Source organism: Pteropus vampyrus, unplaced genomic scaffold (genome assembly GCF_000151845.1).
Source record: "Pteropus vampyrus isolate Shadow unplaced genomic scaffold, Pvam_2.0 Scaffold218, whole genome shotgun sequence".
Taxonomy (NCBI): Eukaryota; Metazoa; Chordata; class Mammalia; order Chiroptera; family Pteropodidae; genus Pteropus; species Pteropus vampyrus.
Genome location: NW_011888999.1, coordinates 1,966,266 through 1,993,402, shown reverse-complemented (window position 1 = coordinate 1,993,402; position 27,137 = coordinate 1,966,266). Strand labels below are relative to the sequence as shown.

Here is a 27,137-nt window from a genome sequence, read left to right as displayed (position 1 = left end):
CTTATAAGTAACTCTTGAAATTACATCAAACATTATAAATGCACACTGGGCTTGGATGTAATAGCCATCTCTCAGGCCACCAAACTTCTCCTGACCAGCTGTGTCTCACATATTGAATTTGATAGGTCCTCTGTTGGTGTGGAACACAAGGGGATAGACCTCGACGCCCAAGGAAGCTACGTACTTCTCAAATTCACCAGTCAGATGACGTTTCATAAATGTTGTTTTTCCAGTCCCACCATCACCAACCAGTACAAGTTTGGACTGACTGGGGTTCTCCTTGGGCAGCCATCATGATGTTACTTCCAGAAGCGTCTCTGGGCCTATCTGACTGATAGCTCAAGATTTTATTTTTTTAAGGCTGTTTAATATTCCATTGTATATATGTACCACATCTTCTTTATGTAATCATCTATCAATGGACACTTAGGCTGCTTTCATATCTTGGCTATTATAAATAATGCTACAGTGAACGTATATCTTTTCAAATTAGTGTTTTGGATTTCTTGAGATAAATATCCAGAAGTGGGATTGCTGGGTCATGTGGTATTCTATTTTTAATTTTTTTAGCAACCTCCATACTATTTTCCATAGTGGCTGCACCAATTTGCAATCCCACCAAGCACTGTTTTTTGTCTGTTTGTTTGTTTTGTTTTTTAATGGGAAGTTGTATTTACATGCCACAACCAAAGTGATAGTAATCCTCCTTACTAGTGGTTTGGTCATTGTGTTTGGGCTTTTCAGTGGACAGAGTTAGTGTGTGTGTGCATGTGTGTGTGCGTGTGTGTGATGAATTCTGTAGTGTCCACAAAGACTTGTCCTATTAGGCTCTACTAAACATTTTGATTCACAAGACTACCATAGGCCATGCTTAGCATCATATTTGCTTAGAAGGGTACAGGACAGGGCAGGAAATGTGGCTTTACAGCAGGTCAGCATCTGGCATTCCTCTTCAGTGGAAGTAGTTCTCATAGCAGTCCCTATGGTGGTCCAGAGCCTCCTGGGACAGTTCATGTTTGAGGTAGAAGCCTCACTTCAGGCAAGTGCATGAATTGTCCTGGCCTAGAAGCCTTGATGCCTCATAGGAGCCAGTCTTTCTTATAAGAACCCCACAGGCCTAACTTTGAAGGTCTCTTCAAATGAAGAATCACTACACTCAGGAAGCCCAAAGGTATGGCTTTCCATCAGGTATTTATAATGTATACATAGAATTCCCACGCTAGATGGAATTTATCAATCAGGGGTTACTATTACCATAGAAAAATGTTGCCAGGTAACACAGTTGACATATCACGTTTGTCAGGTTTCCAGGAGCAAAGAGGTAGAAACAATTTTAAAAGATAAAAAAATACACTGTGAATTATTTACTATACTGATACTTCCATCTGTAATTCAGGACTTCAGAAATATTACTTAACCTCATTAATCTTATATTTGTATTTCCTTTTTCCCATGCCAAAAGCCCCTGTCCCATTGACACCTACATAATTACTCATTTGCTTTATCCTCTAAAACATGCAGAGCGGTCTCAGAATAACAAGGATGACATTACCACTGAGGAGATGATTACTCTAACAGTTCCTAATTTTTTCTTCGGTTCTCTTTGCTATTAGGATATATACCACTGGGATGCATGGTTAAATTATTGTATTTCAACTCACCTGAAATAGTTTTTCTCTGTGGGGTTATGCCACTTCATGATAAACAGGTTCATTTGTTTCTTTTTGCTTTCAATTTTAGGAATTGGTTTTTAAATTTAATTACATATTGATTACATAATTATAATTAATTGTATAATGTAAAACATCTATAAGATGCTTAAATCTATAAAATAAGATACATTTAGAAAGGTGTAGTTTCTATCCCTTCCTATTCCTCAATATTGTTCCTTTCATGGGGAACCATTATCTTTAAAATTAAGATTTTGGTTTATTCTCCCATTAAAATACAAGGAAATAAACTGTGTCTATGTATTTTTTTTTCCACCTTTTTTCTTAGTTGTATATTATAAACACTTTCTTCTTCTTTGCTTTATTTACTTAACAATATATATCCTAGTGGCTCATCCCATGGCAGCATATAGAGAGATACCTTATTGCTTTTCATAGTGGCAAATAATTCCAAGTAACTATGGGTGTACCATAGTGTATTCAGCCAGTGCCCAATTGATGAACATTTGGACTGTTTCCAGTTATTTGCCATTACAGATGGCACTGATATTTTAAAATAAACATCGCAATAATCACACATTTGCTTTGCTTTACTTGCCCGTCTATCTGGTTTGACTTCAGATTATGGAAATGAATTTTTATGTTTCTGAGACTGCTTAAAGTCAAATGATGATTCGTTCTTTGATTTTACCACTGTTTTAGGCAACAAGATTGATCTGGCTGAAAGGAGAGAAGTCTCCCAGCAGAGAGCTGAAGAATTCTCAGAAGCTCAGGACATGTATTATCTGGAGACCTCAGCCAAGGAATCTGATAACGTGGAGAAACTCTTCCTTGATTTAGCTTGCCGCCTCATCAGTGAAGCCAGGCAGAACACACTTGTGAACAATGTATCATCACCCTTACCTGGAGAAGGGAAAAGCATCAGCTATTTGACTTGCTGTAATTTCAACTAAAGGCTGAGGCAAGGAGAAGCGAAAGAAATCAGCAGCCGCCCCAGTGGGCCACAAGTTGCTGGGGCGATCTGGCAATGAAGGTGGTTCCTGCTCTTGGACCTTCTGACTCCTGTGGCTCCCGAGTTTACAAAGCATGGCAGGCCAAGGGACTTGTCCACAGGCCAGCATAAGCAGAACATATAGTGGTTTCACTCTTTTGCAGTATGGAGTCAGAGCAAGGAGAAAATTGCACTAGGCGCTCCATGACCTGCAGAGCATGTTGCTTTTGTTTTTTTAAAAAAGCAAGTAAAAGCGCATTCCTGAACACAGTCAGGGGGATGCCTCCTGCTCATCAGTGGGTGCATGCGGGGGCTATTCTTTAGGGCTTCTGGGGGCCCTGGTTTTCATGTCCACCAGATAAACCAAAACTGAGAAGGCCAAGTACTGTCTCTGTGGTGTGTGTTGATGACCCCATGGAGATTTTGAAAAGTGTTATTTCTCTTGTCCACAGGCACTTTTAAGAACTTTAGATGTAAAAATGAAATGAAACCTTTACCCATGACCAACAGTTAACAATTTTTGTTTTAATAGCATATACAAGCTACATGACTCCTTTTGGTGCTAATGATCCTGCTATTCCACAGACCAAACGTTTTAGTACATTTATGTCCTTAAATGTATTTCATAGAAATAAATAATAATAAGGGAAGTCCATGAATCAGCACTCTTAAAGTCTCATTGCTACCTTTTCTAGGGTGGATTTGTTGGGAAAGAGAAAACTTTCCTTTCATGTTCCACTGTAAATCTTACCATTTTCTTATTCTGTTCTCCATCTTTCCTGCCCTTTAAACAAATGAAAAAGTTTGAAAAAAAAAAAAAAGAATTCTTGATAATATTCTAATATAAAAGATTAGCTCTACGACACGATGAGTAGTATGAGAAAACAGACCAGAACTGACCAAAATACTGTGGATTAATGGACTGCAGTGCAAAGTTCCAAGCAGAGCACGGTCCTTGATAGCAGGTCACATCTTTTATTTCTGGTACTATCCATCTTGGACAGATCAAGGCTTAGGATTTTGTAAACGTTTTTTAATATAAGCGAGAATAGCAACAGATGAAAACTCTCATGAACCATTTTTGTACCTTCAATGATAACCTTAGAAAATTTCTGCTTGTGGAAGCAGACTGAGTTGTCATTTCTCACCTCCTTCTTGTGGTAACGTTACTCTCAGACCATACATTCTTCTCCATTTCTTTCTTCTTTTCCTTTCTTTCCTGGTCTCCCATTTCTTTTCTTCCTTCCTCCCTCCCTTACACCTTCCCTCCCTCTTCCCCATTTCCTCCTTTCTTTATATGCATGTGTTACTGCAAATCTCCAACTCAGATGGAGGTGTATATGCCTTTACTTAGCCAATTTTGAAACAGGACTCAAAATAGAAGACGTGCTGCTGAATATGTATGACTATTTCTTCAGTGCCATACTTTGATACCTTCCAATTTGTTCACTGATATAAATGCAAATTGGGAAAATATTTAAACCTGTACGATGTTGATGCTGTCAGATGTTTATGTAGCTTGCTACTTAGCATAACTGAGGGATGAGTAATGGAATAAGAATATGATGTGTAATTCCACTGTTTCTTTAGAGGGTAGCAGTCTCAGTCCGGATATGTTGATGTTTGAAAGCAATTTAATTTTAAAGAAATGAGTCATGTAGAGATACAATATTGATAAAGCATTTCTAGCATTTCTCTAGTAGGTATCAGAGTGATCCATCTCTTACACATGGGGACTATACATATTGTTTAAGGGATTAGTATTTTGGGTTGGCCTCACTGTGTTTGTCCTGATCCTATGGGTAAGAGAGATCCCAGAAGTTTGAATTGCTTTTATTTTATAATCTATCTCTACAAGAAAGAAATATCATTTTAATAAACACCAAGCAAAATAATTTATAACTGTTGCCTTTTCCTCCCCATCTTCCCACTAAGCCAGCAACTAAAGGTGTTCAGAAAACACATTGATCGAGGTGGGCAGAAGGTCATCTCTTTTTAAACTGTGAGGAAATGTCCCTAAGTTCAGATTTATTATCTTTTAGTTAGGGCAAAAGTCCAGTTACCCCATACATCATGACCCAACTTTGTCTCATAGCAGCAAGTATGTTGAAAATAAATTTGCTTTGTGAACTCAGAGGACAGGAATTTGTTAGAGTGGACAGATTTAGTTGTGAAACAGAAGCTTCTAGAGCCACGCTTGCATTCTGAAATTAGTATTCCTTAGGGTTCAGCTTCCTCTCGCTACCCTTGGCTGCACTTAGAAGGGAATTAGAAAGCTCTGCTCTTGGCCCCTTTCTTCCCTGTTACTCTTCCCAGCTTTTCTATAATTTACTGTTACCCATTCATGGCCCATCAGCAGGGACACATAAGAATGTAGGGCTTTCTTTTTTTTTTTTGCCCCTTAGTTGTGTGAATTCCAGATTAGGCCTTATGGACACTTGTTCATTGATGTATTTCAAGTTTGAGAATGATCCCTGACAATATTGTAGGTGCTTAATGAGTATTAGTTGAATAAATGACAGTGCCAAGATGAAATTTTTTGGTTAAACAGAAATTTCTCAAACAGAACTTGAGAAAGGACACTAATTAAATGTGGTCATCTTAAACCAGGCCAAGACCTAAACGTATTGGTTTGCTACAATATTTGCTAAAATGAATCTTCTTAAAATGAATTCTCATTTAATGGTGGATGAAAAGAAGTTGCTTTCTCATAGTTTGTCTTGATCTGACTCATAAAACTACCGGAGTCAATCTCTGCTTCCATTTTTGGGTGTGATCTTTTTCTTCTTTTAATAAAGTTAGTAAATATATGGTAAAACTTTTTTTCATTCCAGTGAAAAAACATCATATTCATGTCATAAGGTCAATTTTAGAAGAATGTGTGAAATCATATAGCTTGCTGATATTAATGTTTTATTATGGCTTTGTATAGACTATATTCTCAAAGGACTTTGTGCTTTCTCCTATACCTATGCAAGGCTTTTTATTCCTTTATATGCTTTTATTAGACCTGTTGAATTATGTTAACATTTAATTTTGATTATACAGAACCAATTATCCTTTCTGTGGATTACTTAAATTAGGTCATTAGCTTTTCCTGACCCTTATTTTCCAGTCTTTTAGTCATTTCATGTTCACATCTCTTTCTGAGTGAAGCGGCAAGACAATAACTAAAAACGAAAGTAAAATAGAATTTTTTGATACTGTGTCAATTTCTGATTTAGAGTTTGATGAGAAAGGTAAAAACCACAGGCCAAAATAAAATGTCTGGATTAGGATTATTTTTAAGAATTTAGACTTGGGAGGGAGGAGGCAGAAGTTAAAGACTGCATTCTTCTTTCTTCTGTTCATGAATGAATGCCTTAGGAAGCCACTGGTGACTTCCCTTGTTAGATCAATGATTTGCCTCCTTTTAGCTATTTCATAATTCTTCCAGATTCAGCATCAAATTTCAGTTAATGAATCATTCTGAATAAATACGTTGTGATTTTGAGTTGATCTTCTGACTAAAATGAAAATATCCTTTTTAAAAACCAAGCTACATGAATAAGGTATCATCTCATTATATTCAGGAAAAAAACTTTCATTTTTCCCCCTACATAAAGGTAGGCATTTTCTATTAATTCTGCAGAACTCTCTGTATTTCATGTTCATTTAGTACTTTAAGACCACTGCCCTATTAGTCTCTGGAAGAACCCCTCTAGGGTTTGCCCTTGCTTTTTTCTAGATTTTTTTTTTTTTTTTTTTACTGCAACTAGTTACTTCTCTCAACCATGGCCCTGACAGAGGTGTTTTAATGCAACTATAATAATACTTTTAGGACTTAAATAGAAAATCAAAAGCAGTGAAAAATCATATTACATCCTTCTTCCATAAGTGGTATAGTTGAACACTGATTTTGGGATATTACATCCTTCTTTTTTGATTTCACTTCTGTCACATAAGCTTATTTTTGTTTGAAAGGAAAACTGCTTTCCCTTACATTCTTCACACTGGGTAGAAAGCATACTGAATTAAGAACTTACCCCTTCAAACAACGAATTAATGTAGTAATGTTAGACCAAAGGAGATGACACTTCATCTCCTTTCCTAAGTCCATGATGTTGGAATGTTACAATCATTCTTAGAAGCCGTACTTTGGAATTAAAAACAAATGGAGGCATAATAAAGATGATGAAAGAATTTAAAATTTAAGATATTTGAAGACTATTTGAAGGATTTGGGGAGATATAGATTGGGAAAGGGAGGAATACAATTAGTACATTAGAGTAATATTCTGTGGTTCGAAAGGATGGAATGAAGCCCACTAAACAGTGGCAATAGGACCACAGATTCATCAGAGAGAACATCCTCAAAAAGATGGTTTTACTATGAAAGGAGCTGCTTCAGATCATAGTCTTTGTCAAGGAAAGGCTAGATTAAAAACTCAGCAAAGATGATGGTGGAGAGGATCCCAGCATTGGTTGGGGGTTGGACCAGACGATCTACTAACTTAAAATTCTATGTTGCAGTACATTGCCTTTCATAACATGTTTAATTAAATATTTGTTGACCTGGAGATAATGATTTTTTTTTTTTTTAAAGTCTGCTCTTCTACAAAAAGTGTATACTATCTTCCAAGAAGGAGTTTGGTTATATGTTGTTAGGCCAAAAGACTACTTGCCCCAAGCTGGGATTGCTTTGTCAGTTCATTCATTGATGTCTTGTTGAAATTACAAACTCATTCCTGAGCTAAAGAACTTTTAAATGTATTGTTTTAGTAGAAGTCACATGAAATCATGAAAATTGTGTATTTGTAATTTGCCAAACATGGGTCAGGCTCAGTTTAGTGAATAATTGGTGTCTCTTCAGGATTTTAGGAGAGGTCTTTTTAGTAAAACAGAATCTTCAGTTAAAGAGCTCATAAACATACCAACTTGAAGTTTTGCAGCTGGTGGATCACTGGCATAAGGCAGACCCAAGATGCGTTTTGGAAAAATCTCAAATAACATTTGGTTAGTTGGTTTGATTCTCTTGAAAAAAACATGATCTGAAAATGATTTTAACAGAACCGAGGCCAAATTGCTTCATATAGAAAGTAACAAAACACAGGTCTTTGAAAATCAGAACATTTGCTAATCCCACGATCAAATGATTCCACCTGCAAAATAAGTTATCCTTGCTAGGCTCATAGATTCATTGGTCTTGCATCAGTATAGTGAGAAACACTTGAGTTTGGGTAAGACTTCCTTTGACTCCTTTGGCTAAGAGGTCAGAGCATGAGAGCTAGCCACCTCTTCCTTAATTGACTGACTGAGGTGCATGAGTCAAATTTTTACTTTGCCACTGAGTTAAAGCAGATTTTTTGGAGATGTGTTCTAGTTCCTGATGGAAACCTTGGTGGGTTGTGATTCTGACACATAAGAGAGATGTAGCGAAGTGTATAGAAAGAAGAATACTAGGCTAAGTGTGAGGAATCCTAGTATGGCCATGAATTAATTAGCTATAACTTTATGCAAAGCACAATCTCTTGAGCATCAGTTTCCTCATCTATGAGATAGACTTATACCTCTCGGGATTATTATGAAAGTTAGACAAGATAAATTGAAAGTACAGTTCTTAGTAAACAATAAGTACTCAAATATTAGTTCTTTCCTCCTTGATTAAAAATAGACTTTGGATAGTCTTATGCAAGGATAGATTCTTAAGGCAAAACAGAAAACCTCTTGACTTCAAAGAAAAGAGCTCCATTTCTAAATGGGCCTTAAAAGGAAGTCACTTATATGATCCATCAGTCTGTCTTTGGGCATTAATGTTACCCAAGAGACTTCATTGCTTTACATACTTCAGGAAAGGCATTCTCTCTCGCTCGTTCTGTCTCTGACTGTCTGTCTCTCTCCCTTGCTCTCTCTACCCCCAAAACAGGCAATTCCAGGGTTGTAAACTCCTCATTATCAGGAAACTTAACCTTATTACTGAAATACCTCATAGTGCAATTTGAACCTCTTCTTAATCCTATTCTCCATGGAAAGAAAAATGGGTTGATCCTATCTTCTTTTAAGGAGCCATATTTGCCATTTATTATTGCCCTTTTGCCTCATTAAAAATAAAAAAATGACAGAAAAGCTAATTAAGGTGATAATAATTATTTCCTTGGGGAATTTCAGGATGGGTATTTATAAACTCTTAGCTTCTTATTGGTATGAGATTTAGGTAATAATCCTACTGTTGGTTAACTCTTCAATTATCATGTACTTTTCTCCTTTATACAACATAATTGATAACAAAGTGTGCTTTTGAAAAATTATTCTGGTTGTGTGGCTCTTTTTTCTTCCTCTTGGTAAAAAATGGAGTCATAATTCTAGTTTTATAATCTGCTTTTAGAATTTAATTTCAAAAATGACATTATTTAATAGACATAATTACCAACCTCAAAATTTAGCAGGGTTTCTTTCCCTTCCTACATGTGCACTAAATTCTGAAATAAAAATTGGGTTATGAAATGCCTAATAAAGCAAAAATTCATGTATAGAATAACAAAAGATAAGAATCTGGTCTGTTATGATGTCAGTAGTTGGTTGAATGGTGCATAGCTTTTGTTTAAGGTTACACAGTTATGCCTGAATTAAATAACAATAGCAAGACTTGATAAACCCTCTGAAAAACAGCTGCTAAACATTGCTTTCTGCAATTTAACCATTAGGAATAAATATTTTCTTGTTCTATACAATTGCAGGATGTTAGTGGAACTTTCTTGTAGGCTATTTGACAATGAATGTCAGTTGATTTAAATTAAAAAAAAATTATTTTTTAATTGTCTTATCTTTTTAAGGTATGTTGAAGCTTTCACGTCCCTGTAATAGAAAATTTCAAATAACTGGAATGCTCACTTCTAATTTCTGCTCACTGAAGTGTCCTCTAGACATACCAGTTGGTTGGAGCTCCTTCGATGATATGTAAGGGAGCTACATAAATATATTTATGTTAATATACATACATAAATGTATGTGAGTAAAATTGTTCTCAGCAAAAAAAAATCTTAAAATTTCAGACAATAATGGGTTAAGAGATTTTTGATAATCTAAAGGGAAAAAGTGTGCCCATATATATTGTTGCATATACTTTAATGCATGACTTTTAGTATAGGGATGAAATAAAATGTAAAATATATCATCCTGAAGGTCTTCTCAGCAGCTAGAAAAAATACTTTGAAAAGCTGTTTTATGAAGACTTTGAGAATCCCATATTTCTCCTCATTTCCTATTTCTTCCCATTAAAACATGGATCTTTAACATACACATAGTTTTAACAAACATGTTAATCATCAAGTCTTATGAACTCAATTCTTAATATTTGGCTGTTGGTTTTAAGCATAGGCTCTCAGTAACATCTGAATACACAAGTATATAAAATCTAATCGTCAGCTTCAATGCAAATATAATACTTGATTTTAAATGTTAATATGAAGATATTAACAAAACACTGCACCGTGTCTTATGCGATTGTTTTTTCCTTAATAAAAATCTTGTTAGGAATATAAGCCCATAATGACTTTAGTGCAATTAGCTGAAAACATTCTATAGAAAGGCAATTGTATGAAAACTTCAATAAATATTTAAAAAGAGGCATAGGGAACAGGAATCTAAACAAAATATTTTAAATAAAGTTGCATCTCTCTTTTAAAAATTGAGATATAATTCAAACACCATACAAATCTGTGTCCAGTATTTGCCGTCGCATCTTTGTGGTAGAAAACTTTGCCACAAGCATTTTTGCTGTATAATTAATTGTCCATAAGGGAATTTGGCTATAAAAAGATAAAATAACTGATTAACAGTGTTTTTGTTGGGTTTTTTGTTTGTTTGGTTTCATTTCTCATTGACAAATCAACTACTGTAAAAAAGATAAATAGTGGATTGACAGTTTGGTTTTTTTGTTTGTTTGGTTTCATTTCTTCATTGACGAATCAACTGCCTTTGGCAGACAGTGTATTTAAGCTTGTTGTCAGTTTGGTTTCACTTCCCCATTGATGAAGTTCTCTTAGTTACTTCTATTTTCGCAGTATATATAAATCTTAGCTAACCCTTATAATGGTGTATACAGTGACAAGTAAAGAAGCCTACAGTGAAAGTACCTAAAACCATACAATTCTGTCCTTGAAAGTGTATAGTTCAGTGTTTTTTAGTATTTTCACAGTTTTAACTGTCTAACTCCAGAACTATCATCCCCAAAAGAAATTCCGTACTCATGAGCTGTCGCTCCCTTCCCTTCTCCCCCAGCATCTGACAAGCACTAATTTACTTTCTGTCTCTACAAATTTGCCTACCCTGGACATTTCATATAAATAGAATTAAACTATATGTGGTCTTTTGTGTCTAACTTTCACTTAGCATAATGTTTTCAAGTTTAATATATCATGTTGTAGCATGAATCAATACATTCTTTTTATGGCTAATAATATTCCATTATGTGTATATACCACATTTTATTTGCCCATTCATCAGTTAATGGATATTTTGTTCCCATTTTTGGCTATTATAAATAATGCTGCTATGAACATTTGTGTACAAGTTTTGTGTGTGGGCATATGTTTTTGCATTTTTCTTAAAAGCAATTAGTCTAGCAAATCAAGTCATTTGTGTTAGTTGAAGCAGAACTTCTTAAATTTCTGCTTAGAGGAGTGCAACTTATAATATTAGATCAATTGGTCAATTAGGAGACCTCTAAATAACAGCTAACTCCCCAATATGTCCATAAGCATTTTTCTATGAACCTATCATTTAGATATGATAATCAATTTCATGAAGACTGCTTCGGTCTTACAGAAATTGAATTATCATGTACAGAATTTCTAAAGTCCTCTGCATTGTTTTTAAAGGACAGCTACGAATCATGCTTGAGAGGAGTACTCATTCAATCTTCTAGGAGTCAATGAATGAGCATTTTTAATATACAATTTTCTTTATATATTGACTGTATTTTAAAGTTTGGATTTTCCTTCTTGAAAAAAAATTGTCAAGTAGAAAAACCACCTGACTGTTCATTGTAGCTTGTTTATTATTAAGAAATAACTCATACTGAGAGTCAAAGTAAAAAGAATGTATTTTGTGTGCAAAGGATGAATGTATCGATAACTTTATTTGTAACAGAGATTTTTAAAAAGATGAATGGAAATTGCTTTCCCATGTACTTGTATATAAATAAACATTTCCTGTTGCCCACATTTGGAGGATATGTTATCAAAGTATGTAAAGCAAGTAAGCTTTAAGTACATTAATGTGTTTCAGCATGACATGTAATGTGCTCTGGATTTGGGCATTTGGAGACCTGAGTTTGTTGATTCTCTAATTGGTTAACTTGGACAAATCATTTAACATTTTGTACCATGGATTTCTCCTCTGCAAAATGAGGGGCTAGGTTGATTAATCCTTAAGGTCTCCAATTATAATACTAAACAAGAGTGCTATATTCAGGATATGAGAATATGTGCTAATTGTTTCTAATGGTTAGAAAGATGCTTTATTTGATGATATATTAGAAGGAGTATTACACTGAGAACCAAGAGTCCATAAATTCTAGTCCCAGCTCTGACACTGTGGAGCTCTGTGACACTAGATATCTTTACGGTCCCTTCTAGCTAAACCACATTATGTGGTTCTATATTCTTTAGCAATATCAAGATATTATCTTTCATAATTAAGAATGAGACTACTTACTCATCACTAGTGAGGCATTCATTCATCTGTTTGCTCATTCATTGACTCATTCATTTATTCATCATTTATCGAACAGCATATACTGTTCAGCAGGTACAGGAATCAGCTTTAAATGTCCCCCACCACCACTGCAGGAGTCATAGATTTTCACCTTTTTTTTTTTGAAATTCATCCCCACCCCAATCCTTACCTCTCATCCTCTGTCTTGGGCCATGCATTTAAGGGATGAATGTCTTGGATTAAGAGTGAGTACAGTGGGTCATGGAACATGGCGAGCAAACAGGATGACAAAGAGATTAAACTTTGGGGTCCTTGGCATGGGATTTTTTAGTTAACTAAACATAGGCAATACATACACTTATTTGACATTTTCATTTAGCATATATAAAGTATTGGGCTTTGCAAAATCACTTACTGTAATTTTATGTTATTGTCTAATAACAACTTATCTGCAGTTGTATGAAAGTCTTACTTATGCTATTTTAGCACCTTCATTAAAAGGATGTGTTTGCAGAAATTTCTATTCTGAATTTACACATGCTATGGTTTTAAGTGTTCTATTATTAATATTAATTTGAACCACATGAACTGTGTTTTTTATGTCTAAACTGGTCAGATATTGGCAATTTTGTATGATTCTAATATGATATAGTAAGTCATAAGCAGCAAAGATTGGGAGGTAAATACCACTAGCTGAAGAAGAAACTTAGACTCTTACATGTTTTCATTCTATTTTGTTTAGTTTTTGCTGCTTAGGGAATTTGGAAAAGTTATCTCACCTTGCACCTTTCCCTTAGTTAAAGAGGAGAAATTGCAAACTTGAATGGAATTTTAAAATGCTTATTCATGTACAAATCATTACAGATCACAGGAATTAAAGTATAAATGTGGTTTATTCCCCAAATAGCTAAATGTTTAGATCACTGTAATTCTCACTTGGGTGATGTAATGCTTTAAATCCACAATTCCTTGGCAAGTTGGAAATCGGTGTTTTGAAAAACCTTTAGGATTACTACCATTAGTTGACTCAATTTTTCCACATTTGCTAACCACAGACAATGCCTGATATATGCTATCTAAATATACCTCCAAATACATCTGCAGCTGAAAGATGAAAACATGAGCTATATTTAAAACACAATCATGTTCCTATGCTTTTGGCCAGGTGCTCACCTCTGAATATTTCAAGAACTGAAATATCTTATTTCCGTTACTTGCAGGAATCCACGCGTTAGTAATATAAGATGTCCTATCTACATTTTCAGACCTGAGATTTATTCAGGCTTCTCAGAGAATAGTTTTACTTTTCATATCTAGGTAAAAATAAGCTTGAAGAAACAGGCTAGTCTTTCTTTGATCTTAGAGATGAAACCCTAAGAACTAACAACTGTATGTGGCCTATTATTCGACAAAGGATATTTATGCCCAGAAAGGGTGAGGGAGCTCTCTGTGACTTCTTTTAAAAGGGCACTAATCGTATTCATGAGAGCTTTGCCCTCATGGCCAAATCACCTCCAAAAGGTGCCACTTCCAAATATCATCATGTTGGGGATTAGGTTTCAATATATGAATTTGGGGGTAGCGAGGGGACACAACATTAAGTCAATAATAGATGATATCTAGTTAATTGGGCTGATTGGCTACTCAGAGTTACAGGTTTAATATCAGAGGAACCATATCTGGTTTCCCTTTGCAATATAAGAAAGAAATACCTAAAGATCAAGGAGCGTTAACACATTGTCAATGGCATTTATTGCCTCCAGGTAACTTAATCGTGTCCATTCAGCTTATTCTAATTAATATTTATTCAAATGCTTTCAATCAATCCCTTAATCTGGTACTAGCCAAACTGTAAGACCAGAGACAAGTAATCTGGCTAAGACCTGCTGAATTATGACTATTTTACCAAACACTATTGTACCTTAAGTTTAGATCTTCAAAGAGTGGAAAAATGCTTCTCCAGCCACTGCTGATTTTTGGGTCTGTTTTAGTGATCTTGGATAATACCTATTTTTCTAATGCTTTGGTTGGTTGATTTTGTAATTGCAGGTGCTTCTGAACTTAAGATGGGATTACATTCCAATAAACCCATGGTAAATTGAAAATCTCATAAGCTGAAAACACATTTAACACACCTAATCTATCAAACATCATAGGTTAGCCTTGCCTACTTTAAACATGCTCCGAACACTTATATTAGCATGTAACTTATTGAATACAGTATCCAGGAAATGCTGGCAACATAGTGCACTATGGAGTGTTGGCTATTTATCCCTTGTGATTGTGTCGCTGACTGGAAGCTGTAGCTTGCTGCTGCTGCTCAGCCTCATGAAAGAGAATCTTACTGCATATCACTAGCCTAGGAAAAGATCAAAATTCAAAATTTGAAGTACGGTTTCTACTGTAGGTGTACTGCTTTCATACAATTGTAAAGTCAAAAACTCGTAAGTCAAAACATCCAAAGTCAGGGACTGTGCATACTTGGATAAACTGAGTGTGCATGTTGTAATTCCTAGGGTAAAAGCAAAGAGAAACAGCACTTAACTTCCAAACTTAGGAGAAAGAAAAACAGGAATAAAAAAAAATCAAGAGAAAAAAAGGAGAAAAGAAATATTGAATAGGTAGGATAAATAGGAAGTATGAAATATGATAAATCCAAATATGCTTTTGTTATTATATTAATTGTTGATGGACTAAATTTTTCAGTTAGAGCACAAAAACTGTCAAACTGGACAACAAAACCCAACTATATGAGGCTTACAAGAAGCACATCTAAGACAAAGATACAAGAAGACTGAAAAACAAATACAAAAACAAAAACTTCTTGCAAATACTAACCAAAACAAAGGTAATGTAGCACAGCAATAACAATTAAAAGACAAAAAGCATCAATAGTGATGAAACAGGACTTTCACAATGGTCTTTTCAATCTATTAGGAAGATACAAGAGGATTGAATTTGTACCTAATATAGCCTCAAAATAAAATAAAAATTGAGGGAAATAAAAGGAGAAATACATACATTCACAATCACAGGGGGGAGATTTTAAATTCTATTTCAGTAATTAATAGAACAGGAAAAATCAGTACAGATATAATTTGAGCAACGTGGTAAACATTATCTAATATACACAAAATTCTATGCCCAATAACTGCAGAACACACATTTTCAAGCACATGTGGAACATTTACAGAAACTAACTATATAGATTAGGCCACTAAGTCTCAACAAATTTCAAAGAATTGAATTAATATAGAATAAGTTTTATAACCATAGTGTAATTTAGGTAGAAATCATTCACAAAGAGATGACTAGAAAAAGTCTTTTATCATTGGAAATTAAAAAACATTTGTAAAAAACTCATAAGAAGCCACATGGAAATTATAAAACATTTTGAACTGAACAACAGAAAGACTAAAATAGAAGTTTGGTTTCAGGAAAAACTCTAGATAGAAGATAGACTTCAAATTAAACAGTTTATGGGTGGTAGCTATAGATGAGTGAATGAATTAAACCAAAGAGTATATGTAGAAGGCTGATAAATAGAACACTCAGAGGCATCATCTTTTAAAAGGCAGGCAAATAAGGAGGCAATCAAGGACAATAAGGAGGGAGATCAGACAGCACCTCTGAAACTGAAGCAAGCAGAGACCCTGCCTCATGTCCCATAATTCAGGGAGACTCATGTTTAGTGAGACTTCCTCAAGATTTTCTAAATCTCCCTCCAGTTCTTAGGACTAAGCAAGGCATCCTGAGCCTGGATTCGGTCCCATGTGGGACCTGGTTGCCAGAAGTTACGTCTCTTGAAATTTTCCAAGTCTCACTTTGGTCCCTGGAAAGTGCTATTTCTTTCCTTTGACCCTTGGTGTGTACTGAATGCCCTGATGAACTTTGAGTCTTGTGCCCATAGAATTGCCCTGGGTCTGAAGAGTGGACTATTCTCACTAGCTGAAGCAATCTTTCTTTCACACAGTAGTGAGATTAGAGATTAGGCTACCGGATGGTGCTGACTTGCTTTTTGGTGTCTCATATTGGACACAGGATAAATTCAAGGTTCTGGGCTACCAAAGGTCACCATGGACTCTTGAAATTATGTTGTGTGGGGGAAGGGGGATGCTGTGCATTGGCTCTCACTGGTCTTTGTCCCATCTACAGTGATGCCCCTGGTCTGTAGACACCCCAGGTTTGTGAGGGTGGTAGCAGGGTTGTTTACCTCTTGCCATTGGCACTAGGAAGGTCACCCTAACCCTCTCTGCAGATTCTGTACTTTGTGTTGGGCCAGGCCTATCTCATTTGAGGTCTTAGGAAACTGCTGGTCCACAAAGCCAAATGGCCATTTTAATCAATGTCCTCGTGTTTTCAACTAATAGTGACTTTGTTCTCTCCAAGATACAGCTTAAGACATGCTGAAGAAGGAACTGTAATTTGTGCTCCACCCATGGGCCACTTGCCTGTTCTTCCTGTGTGTGGCCAGAATTGCAGTAATTACAGCCGAAAACATTCAGAAGACATGGTTGGAATACGTCTTTTATGTTTATGCTACAAAAGCTCAAATGGTAAATATAATAACATGACCAGAAAATGAATTATTATTCACATTTTCCTGCATATTCTGGGTAAGACTTGCATTTTTGGTAATCAGTGACACACAGTAACAACCTGGAAGCCAGTATTCAGTGGCACAATGGGTGCAGCATTATGAGTAGTAACCAGCATTAAATAAATGGTATTAGGGAACTCTAGAGGTAAGATCTATATATAGTTCAATACAAACAGGTTTTTAAGAGTCATGGAATTATGAGTAGTAATAGCATTACTACTCTTATATGAAATTAGCCGGAAACTGCACATTTGACAATATAGAACATGAAGAGACTATTTCCTAGGTTTGAGGAAGAGATGGTGCCTGTATACTATAAAAAATCTTTACATGCACTGATTGGACAATAAACATGCATTTTTCCTATCCATTATTCTGAATCTTCATTGACAAATCACTTTACCTTACATGGGCCCATGAATTTTATAATACATTTTTTTATAATAAATTTTAAATCAAATTGTTTATATAGATGAAGGATCTGCAAAAAAATATTTGCCTTGCAGGCGACCCTGATCAAAGCAGAGCTGAAACTAAGAAACTAGAAACCATGAGAATGGTATCTTGAACATAGAGGAAGTGCAGAGATAAAATAATGAATGACGATCCATTGGATTTGAGGGTCAGAAAACCACAGACACTATAGCTGCCAAAGGTCGGGGAGAGAGAATAGATTGCAGCAGGTTGAACAGTGAATGGCATTAAAGTTGTCGGTGACTATTTTTTAAAGGAGCCTGGCAATGAACGAGAGTAGCTAGCAGGGAAATAGCAAGGAGTATCACATGGAATATTAAAAAGAATAAGTGTAAGGCATCTATACCAACCACTTAGTCAATCATTTGTAACATTTTATCTTTTGCATATATATTTGCTTTCAATATTTATTTCTATCATCTATCTAATCATCTTTCTATCTAATCTATAATCTATCATGTTTTGCTGAGCCATATGAATGTAAGCTGCAGAAAGGACATTTCATCTCTAAATACAACAGAAATTTCCTTAAAATACTTTCTTCTACATAACTACAGTATCATTATCCAACCAAAGAAAAATAACAGTAGTTCTCCAATATCAGTGGGTTGGTAGCATGTAGAGAATGAAGATTTGGAATAGTTGCTGTGAGGAATGGCTAAAGGAGCTGACCAGAGATATGTAAAAGATTTTGCAGGGTGCAGCTGAGGTGCTGCTAAGGATCTGAGTGTCTGGAAAGTACTCTTCATTTTTGCTCCTATTAGCACCTCAAGCTTATCTGCTATCATAGAACTTACCAGATACTAATTATTAGACCATGAATTTCTTGTGAAGGGGCTTGGCTTTCATCTTTGAATCCCCAGAACCTAGCACAGTGCCTGGCATGTAGTAAGTACATAATGAATACTTACTAAATAAAATAGTGAGTTTCACATTTAACTCTAAACAGTAAAGTTTTAAAAATAAATTTATTTAAATTAGTTTCAAGTATACAGTACATTGGTTAGACATCTATAATGTTCATAAAACGATCCCCCCAATTGCTCCCTCCCTCCCCTGGCCCTCCACTTAGCCATCATATTAATGCTAACTGCATTCCCTCTGCCATGCTCCCTATCGCCGTGCCCAACTATCAACTACTAATTTGTACTTCTTTAACCCTTCACCCTATTCTCTCAGCCTCAAAACCTCCCTCCCCACTGTCCATCACCAAATTGTCCACTACATTTGTGAGTCTGTTTTTGATTAGTTTGTTCTTTTCCTTAGATACCACATATAAGTGAAATCACATGGTATTTATCTTCCTCTGTCTGACTTATTTCACTCAGCATAATAACCTCTAGGTCCATCCATGTCATTGCAAATGGTACGATTTCATTTTTTTAATGGCTGAGTAATATTCCACTGTATCTATGAACTATAATTTCTTTATCCCATTGTCTAAACAGTAAGTTTTTATTGACCTTTCTTCTTATCCCCAGATGCTGCTGGGTTAACTGCTTCTCTATCATGATCCCATAAGAACATAAACGTTTATAACTCTCATTAAAAACCTCTTTCATTGAATTTGCTGCATTGTAGTCAAATTGTCTGTGATATGTCTGTCTTACCCAGTAGACTAAAATCTTTTGATACAGTGGGCATTTTCTGAGCTAAGATTAACAATTAAGAAAGACTTTAAGTTGTGGTCTGCAAAAACTTTATTACTGAATGTACGTGTGTTTTTAACAAATACTTTTAACAAGCAAAATTAACAATTATTACTAAAGTACAATCAACAACATAAAGTGTCAAATTATCTGAATCAGAGTATTCTGGATAAAACACTCAGAAAGAAAAATAATGGCTTTACAAACATTTAAAAAAGCACAATAGCACCTCTTTTCTACTTGTCTCTTTAAGTGTTCAAAACGGTAAGAATGCTTTTCATGCCAGTGGAGGCAAAAGTTTCCGAACAGACTTACCTTTAAAAGTTCAGCAATGGGGTTCAGGTGACTTTTTGTGAAAATAATTCAGGAGACCACACACTTTCCATTTCAGGCACTGAAGGTGGCCAATTTTCTGAAAACGTAAGGCAACATTTGACTTCTGAACAAGGACCAAGTCCCAAAACTGGCTCTTTGGAAATCCAGCCTGAACTTGTACTGTTACAGTTAGGAGTTTTCTGTTTTGTAACTACTGCTGTAAGCATATTCTTTAAATTTGACTTCTTAATTAAACATTTATCAGTTCCTTGTTTGACATATTTTAGTTTCTTTCTCGGTAGTTCTTTTTGATCAGGAGAATTACAGGCAGCAGGGCATTTCCTTAGACCCATGGCTTGGAATCCAAGCACACCTGAAAGAAATACTTTTTTTGTGGTAGGAGGGACCCATTCATCAATGTCAGATGCAAGGCACTCGGCAATAGGACAGTTATTGAAAACTTCTGGTTGTGTAATACCAGATATAACAGGGCTTCTGGATTTCTGGCTGGGTGTTTTTACATTTATATTTTTTGGACAGCTGGGGATGGCTTGCTGTGCCTCATTTTCAAAGGAAAAACTTGTTTTTTTATAGTTACCATCAAGATCTAAAAAGGCAGGTATTTTCTGGAAAGCCCCTTTTATCCTATGAATTCTTGTTTGATGGAATCCTGCAACTGGAGTTGACTGTGAACATGGAACAAAGTCTTGGCTATCTTCAAAATCATTTTCTGAATCTGACTGAAAATGAGGTGGAGAAGAGCATGTTTTTGGATACACAGAGACAGATATGTTTTGCAAGGATAATTTTTGTGAAGATTGGCTGGAGTTTTCAGAAAGTGATCTCAGTGAAAAATCAGAATCTGCATGATGATTTTTTGCCAAAGACTCTCCCCACTGTAACACAATATCCTGTGATTCTTTGGTAATTTCTTTTGCGACGTCTATTTCTTTAGCACCATCATCAAAGAGATCAGCAGAAGCATCATAGCTACCTTCAGGACCAGCTGAATAGTTCTGTGTTAAAGTATTATTAATATGTCCATAAGGAATTTCTTTCAATGTATTTTTACTTCTATTTGGACTACTGCTGCAAACTGCTTCTAAAGGATATGTAAGTTTCCTGCAAATTGTAAAACTGTCATCTTGGTTCTTAGGCCACTTACTATGTTGTTTATTTTCTAAGTTGCAAAGGTCAGAAAAATCATTATACCTCCTAGTACAAAAAGCTGTCAGTTTTTTACTCATTTCTGAAAGTGATTTTTCTCCACATCCATTAAAATACTTGATATTGAGACAAGAATGGTCACTCTCTGAAGTACTGCACTTAAGTGAAATTTCAGCCGTATGTGGTGGAATTCTGGTAGACTTCCTAAGAGTAGCTGGTTTTCCTAGACCTCTTGAAGATGGAAACAAAGCTGACAAATAAGTGTTTGGCAGAAAATATTCAGAAATATCTCTTCCATTCCTACTTATAGAGACAGCCTCTGCTGTACTACCTGATTGTGACTCATTTTGAACACTAGGAGTCAGATTTGCTTCACAGTTGGAAAGGAAGTTATCTTTCTCAGAGTTTGCTTTGACTGTTGCTTGTGATGATCTTAAAGATATAGGTGGTGTAGGCAAAGCTCCAGTAGTTTTCTGGGGAGTCACACATAACTTGCTGTGGTATGCATGTAATTTATCAATGTCACTATCTAGATGATGTTTTCTACTACTGGCATCTGTCTGGGTTATAGCAACTTCACTTTCAATAACTTCCAGAAACTTGTTTAAGCTTTCAGAGAATGGCAGTTCATCCCAAATCTCAGGGTCACAATCCTGGGAACCACCAGCTATCTCTTCAAGTCTGAGTGATGACGGTGGACATGTAGATCTCTCCTGAAGGCTCAGGAGGGCAGCTACATCATGACACTGGTGATGGGTTAGCTCACACTGGGAATACCTGTTTTTAATTTCCACTGCACTGTGGAAGGATTTTGTATTTCTTGGCTCAAGGGGCTCTTGCATTTTCAAAAGGAATAAATTAGAGCCAGTAACTCCAATTTCATGACTGCTGTGAACTGCACTTGGCTGATTAGCTTGTAAGCCAAGATCTTCACCCGACTTTTGTGATGTACTCTTTTTATCCATATATGAAACAAGACTCCATGGACCCTGAATGGCATCATGGCAGCTATTGGAACCAGTGGCCTCTGCAAAGGAGATATACTTTCTGTTCTGGTGAAGAGTATCACTGGCCTTGCTTTGTTCTGAAGCTGAAAAATTATCATCATCTGCTGGTTGTGAAACAATGGAAGTGAGTTCAAGTGATGGCTGCCAGAACCTTAAAAAATTCTCTCTGCTGTGAGCCTCAAAAAAACAAGAACTGCTGTCAGGATCACATATGTTGCTGAGATCACTGCTGGAGTGTTCTAAAGCAAGTAAGTGACTATTAGGTGTCTGGGAGCCACTGTGAAGTTTCTTAAAGTCAGAGAGCCGCAAGAGCTGATGGAAATAGTCAATGACAGTGGAGCCTGCAACACGTGGGTCTGGTAGAATAATCTGGGAGGCTACTAGTGCTTTAACTTCTTTCTTGTGGTCAGGGCACTGCTGTAAGAAGTTACTAGAATCTGAACCTTGCCCATGTTTGTTTTCAAAATTCTGCAAAAGAAGTAAATAAATTTAAATGAGAATAAAATGTTCTTCCTTTGACTCGAATGTGAAATAGGTTTAAAAGGTTAAAACAGATACAATTATAGCCCCACCCCCATAATTTGAATTCTTCTAGTGTTATACGCAAAGTAGTATAAGAGCAGTAAACCTTGGAATAAAGAGACTTGTCTTCAAATCCTGATTCTAATATTTACCAGTGTTATGGCTTTGGACAATTAATTTAACCTCTCTGAGCCTTGCTTTTCTCATCGATAAAATAAAGATAAAAATGCAGGATTACTGTATTTGCAATAACACATGGAAAACTGTGGTGCTTAGCAAACAGGAGTTGCTCAGTAAATGTTAGCTGCTATTATATTTCTCATTAGCTTCCACAAACTTTGAGTGTCTAAGGGAATGTTCTTACCTGTTTAAGAAAAAAAAGATAAAGAATTGCCTAAGATTTTAACAAAGAAAAGCTCTGTAGCTTCTAGCTTCACCTTCGCTTTGAGTTTTTCTCACTGTTCAGTTGTAGAGTGCTCTGTTACTGTTTTTAAAACTCTGATTCCAACGTGGACAAAATTTCCATTTGTTCTCTTAAGCATAGATGAGACAGAGAATGATTACTCCTTCACAGTCAATACATTCTTTTTAACTTCTCTAGTCACTTTTATAATTATTTAAGACCATCCTTCCAAACCTAGTCTTAGAGTTATCAATATGCAGATACTTTGCCTTCAAAGTTTCCTCCTTCTCTTTTTACAGATGATAGAATTAAAAAGCGAAAAAGTTGAAGAAAGTTTTACTACAGAATTGAACAAAGTTTGGAAGGTAAAATAAACACCAAACATCAAAACAAATATCTAACACATCTGAATTTATAATAAATTTAACATTTTAAAGCCCCGAAAGCATCTGAACTAGGCTTTCTGACTTTTGAAAGCAGAAGTTGTCACAGTGTTTTAACAAATTGGCTATAGCCTATTTTTAAAGTGCTTCTGCAGGTTCTCACATTTATGACTCCTAAACTATTTAGAGAATTCAAGTCATTTCATTATAATGGAAATGTTAACAGAATATGAAAAAGAAAGCTAGTCTCAATTACCGTCACTCCAAAAATGAAGCTCTGTCCAACAAAGCAAGTTTCAACTGCTTTAGCTAACAGGTTCTGAGTAGCATCACTGTCCAGTGTTTCTGGGATTTCATTAGGATCTTGAACATATCTTGATTAGAAAGAAATAACACAATGTGAAGAGATAAGCTTTAAAATTTTAACATGCCATAGAGTCAGAAGATACAAATGATTAGTCCGAAAATGCAGCATGAACCTTTTTGAGTTACATATATATATATAAAAGTGACTTTAAGAGCTAGGCATTTTGTTCCCTCTGGTTTTCCTCAGGCTAGAAAGACAAAAACAACTGATCAAGGAAGTGTGAAAAAGTAGATGCCTGCCTAGTAATCAGACCCAGCAATTATTCTAAAAGTGGCAGTGGGAATAGTGGTGGGATCTCTTGCCCTTCTTCTCAAAGCAGAGGGAAGACTTTCCTCTTCCCTGGCAATCCTAGCTATGGTCCCTTGTTGCCTCTTTCTTCAAATAAGTTTGCTCTCAACTCTAAGGAGATAGAGATTTCTTCTGTCAAGTGATTAGGGGAAGAGGATAGAAGACAGGTTGACAAAAATGTTTCAATTGCTTCTATATATATATATCCTAGCATTCTCAGGACATCATAATAGGTCAAAATATACAGGTGAAGTTGTAGTACAAGTGAGAGAAATGACTAAATTTCAACTTCTGATATGTAAATATACCCACAAATGGTTTCTTCTGCCTCAAGGGACCTTAACTGCTTGAGCGTTAACCTCAATTAGGATAATCCTTCAGTTTGAAACCATTTTACTTATACTATATTTCTCTAACTCGGATTAGAGTTTTGTAATTTAATATTCTAATTGCAGTTTGGTTGTCCTGAATAAAAGGAGCCTGGTTTAACATCATCACAATATATATTCAGGAAATAAACATCTTTCTTTTTCTTGTTTATCTTTTAAAGAAACTGATCTGAGGTTGAGTGATTATCTTTTTACTAAATGCACATTACCTTAAAAACACATATCTTCAAATTCTATTAATATGCTAAAAGAGAAGCTAGGGAAAAGAATGCTTTAAATCTTCTTACCTATGCAAATCAGTGGCTGTAAGACCAAAAAATGCATCTAAGCAGCTTCCAAATACAGTAATACCAAATAATTTGTTTGATTCTGCAACTTTTATGGAAAGTTTATATCTGTAACTGGCATTTTCAGCTTCACCAGTAGAGCCACATTTTGGACAATTAAACCTGGAAAAGTGATGGGGAGAAGTATAGAAATGTTCACTAATTTTTATTTTCATACGATGAAAAACAAAGCTGAAAAATTAAAAATTAAAAATATTTTGTGTACAAATGTTTCTATACAACTTACATTCTTCTTAAACTATTTCAGATGAACCTCTTTTGAATTTGGGCATAACAGCTGCCTTCACTGATTTAAATTAAGTAGCACTAAATAGACAGAAAAGTGAAGGAAAACTGTGGTGGGGGGTGGGAGAGAGAGATGTTCTTATCGGGTAGTTAAATCATCGTTAACAAATCGAAGCATATTATAGTCTGGAGTCGGGGGCGGGGTGCAAACTAATACAATGAAGTGAGTATCACACCAACAGAAGATATGAAAATTAATGTCTATCTTTTGTTAAGAAAATAATAATCTTGAAACATTTAATAAATATTTACACAGAGTACTCAGTTACATTTTCCTCACCATTATAATAGCTTTACTTTCTTTAATTCATAGAAATATGCTGAGAATCTATCAGATTACAAAAAATTAGGTACAAAATATCTTATTTAACTTGTTTTTAAGGCAACATATAATCATGGCCAATGGCTTTCTTGTAAAAAACTGTATACCAAGTTTAACTCTACTGTCATGCACTAACTGTCTGGTCTTGGGATAGTTACTAAATCCCTTATACCTTTATTTTCTCATCTGTAAAATCCAGGGTTGAAGAAGGATAAAAGGAGACAAAGTAAAAAAAATATATAGTAAAGAAAGGATTATTGCAGATCTTGCCAAATTAATAGGGTTAGTCTGCTTATCTCTCATAATTATATTAAATATTGTGATTATTATCATGTCTGTTTCCCTTTTTAGCTGTTCACAGTATCTTATAACTCTGATATCCATCTTACAAATTCTTAATTTAGTCAACTGACCACTTAAAACATCTTACGGGAATGATTAATCTTAGAACTTTGTTTTTCCTTTGTGTCACTAGTGATATAGCTTAAAAAAGAGTGGCACAATGCAAATAGAAAATGTTAAATAAAAATAGTTGTATAAATTTGATTGCTGCTAGATAGCCACTAGGGGGAGCCTGAACTCCACGACTCCCAAAGTGACTATTTTGAACAAAGGTCAATCCTTCATGTAAGAAGTTACTGATTCATCATCATTAGATCTGTGCTAATTGTTATTATTTTTTTTGCTACAGTGAGGATGGATCTGTGTCAATCCAATCATATAATTTTACCCAAATCTACTAGAGTTTGTGCTATAGTTTGGCCATAGAATAAAGCAAAGGTAACTGACTTACTAGGGGATTAAAACCTCATTAGTACCAAGCTCTAGTGAAATGAATTATTTTAAATTTATATTAGATTATTAAATATATATTCTTTAAAAGCTATATACTCATAATTCATTCATGTCGAATGTAAAATTCTTAGCAAATCTTAGAATAATTAATATGCATCAGCATTTTACAGTTTACAAATATTTGCAACATATATTCTTTCATAAACAAGGTCATTTATCCCCATCTACAAATGGGGCAACTAGGGTAAATTTTTGACCAAGGAGACAAAATTAGTGAATGTTACCCAAATCCAAGGCTTTCTATTCTTAGCTAGAAGTTTTTTCCTGGATATCTTATAACTATAAGAGCAATACTGTTAACAATGAACTATCCTGCACAAAGGGTATCAATGACAGCCTAACAAAAACTAGATCTACTAATATTAATGCATACACTCTAAATTACATATACTTTTATATAACATATATGTATAAAGAAAATATTTATTTATATAGTTTCATCTAGTCTTTTGGGAATAAGGCTGGATTGAAATAAACATTAGTATGGAGTAATACAGATGAGAGCTTAAACTTTAATATGCATACACATCATCTGGGGATCTTGTTAAAATGAAGATTCTGATTCAGTAAGTCTGGGTCAAGGCCCAAGATTCTGCATTTCTAACAGGCTCCCAGGTGATGCCAATGTAGCTGTTTCTCAACCATACTTTGGGAAGCAAGGGTAGAGACAACACATTCAGATCCCAGTCCCCTGATTTAACTTCTAGAAGCACTCCTATTTCCAAAATGCCATTTGTTATGAAATAGCAGTTTTCAAACTTTTTTGGTCTCAGGACCTTTACTGTCTGTATTACAAACTATAGAGAACACCGAAGAGCTTTTGTTATGTGAGTAATATCCATATTTTAAATATGAGAAATTAAATAAAAATAAAGGTGAGAAATTAATATTGAGAAATCTAAAAAGTATTAATTCATTAAAAATAATAGACCCATTGCATGGTTAACAAAAAGAACATATTTTTATAAAAAATAAGCATGTGTTCCAAAATAAAATTAGTGAGAAGAGAGTGGCATTGTTTTACATTCTGCAGATCCCTTTAACGTTTGGTTTAATAAAGACAGATGGATTCTGATATCTCTTTTTCTGCTCAGTCTGCTGTGATATTACATGTCATGCAGTCTTTTGACAACTCCACTATGCACTCTTAAGATAATGTGAGTGAAAGTGGAAATAATGCCTTGGAATTATTATGAAAATAGTTTTGATTTCAAAAAGCCTCTGAATGGATTTGTCTGAAATAATATTGGTAATATGCTATCTTTTTGGTTTGATACCAGTTAAAATAGAATTTTCATTTGTTTATTTTTTTAGGTTACTGTATTTATATATATATCCTAGAAGAAGAATTGATGAGATTAGTGATTCTTAGTGTTCCCTTGAAAATCTGATGAAAGCAATAGACTTA

The 27,137-nt window shown here is 35.1% G+C and overlaps 2 protein-coding genes and 1 pseudogene across 11 annotated transcripts in view; 1 reads left to right on the top strand and 2 right to left on the bottom strand.

The window, feature by feature from the left end:
• The window catches only part of LOC105300769, a 1,445-nt pseudogene extending 1,052 nt beyond the window's left edge, over positions 1–393 (bottom strand).
• The window catches only part of RAB30 (RAB30, member RAS oncogene family), a 76,408-nt gene extending 67,461 nt beyond the window's left edge, over positions 1–8,947 (top strand). For all 8 annotated transcript variants that reach the window (XM_011373128.2, XM_011373127.2, XM_011373129.2 and 5 more), the window contains one exon: positions 2,373–8,947. In XM_011373128.2, coding sequence (XP_011371430.1) covers positions 2,373–2,623 — 251 coding nt within the window. In that variant the 3' untranslated portion in view covers positions 2,624–8,947. The remainder of the gene's footprint in view (positions 1–2,372) is intronic.
• A 10,165-nt stretch (positions 8,948–19,112) lies between these two features.
• Positions 19,113–27,137, bottom strand: part of DDIAS (DNA damage induced apoptosis suppressor) — an 18,495-nt gene continuing 10,470 nt past the window's right edge. For 2 of the 3 annotated variants that reach the window (XM_011373126.2, XM_023538331.1), the window contains exons 3-5: positions 24,208–24,369; positions 23,133–23,250; positions 19,113–22,036 (exon numbers count right to left, since the gene is read on the bottom strand). In XM_011373126.2, the coding sequence (XP_011371428.2) occupies positions 19,418–22,036; positions 23,133–23,250; positions 24,208–24,369 (2,899 nt within the window). In that variant the 3' untranslated portion in view covers positions 19,113–19,417. The remainder of the gene's footprint in view (positions 22,037–23,132; positions 23,251–24,207; positions 24,370–27,137) is intronic. The other variant, XM_023538330.1, reaches the window with a different exon arrangement.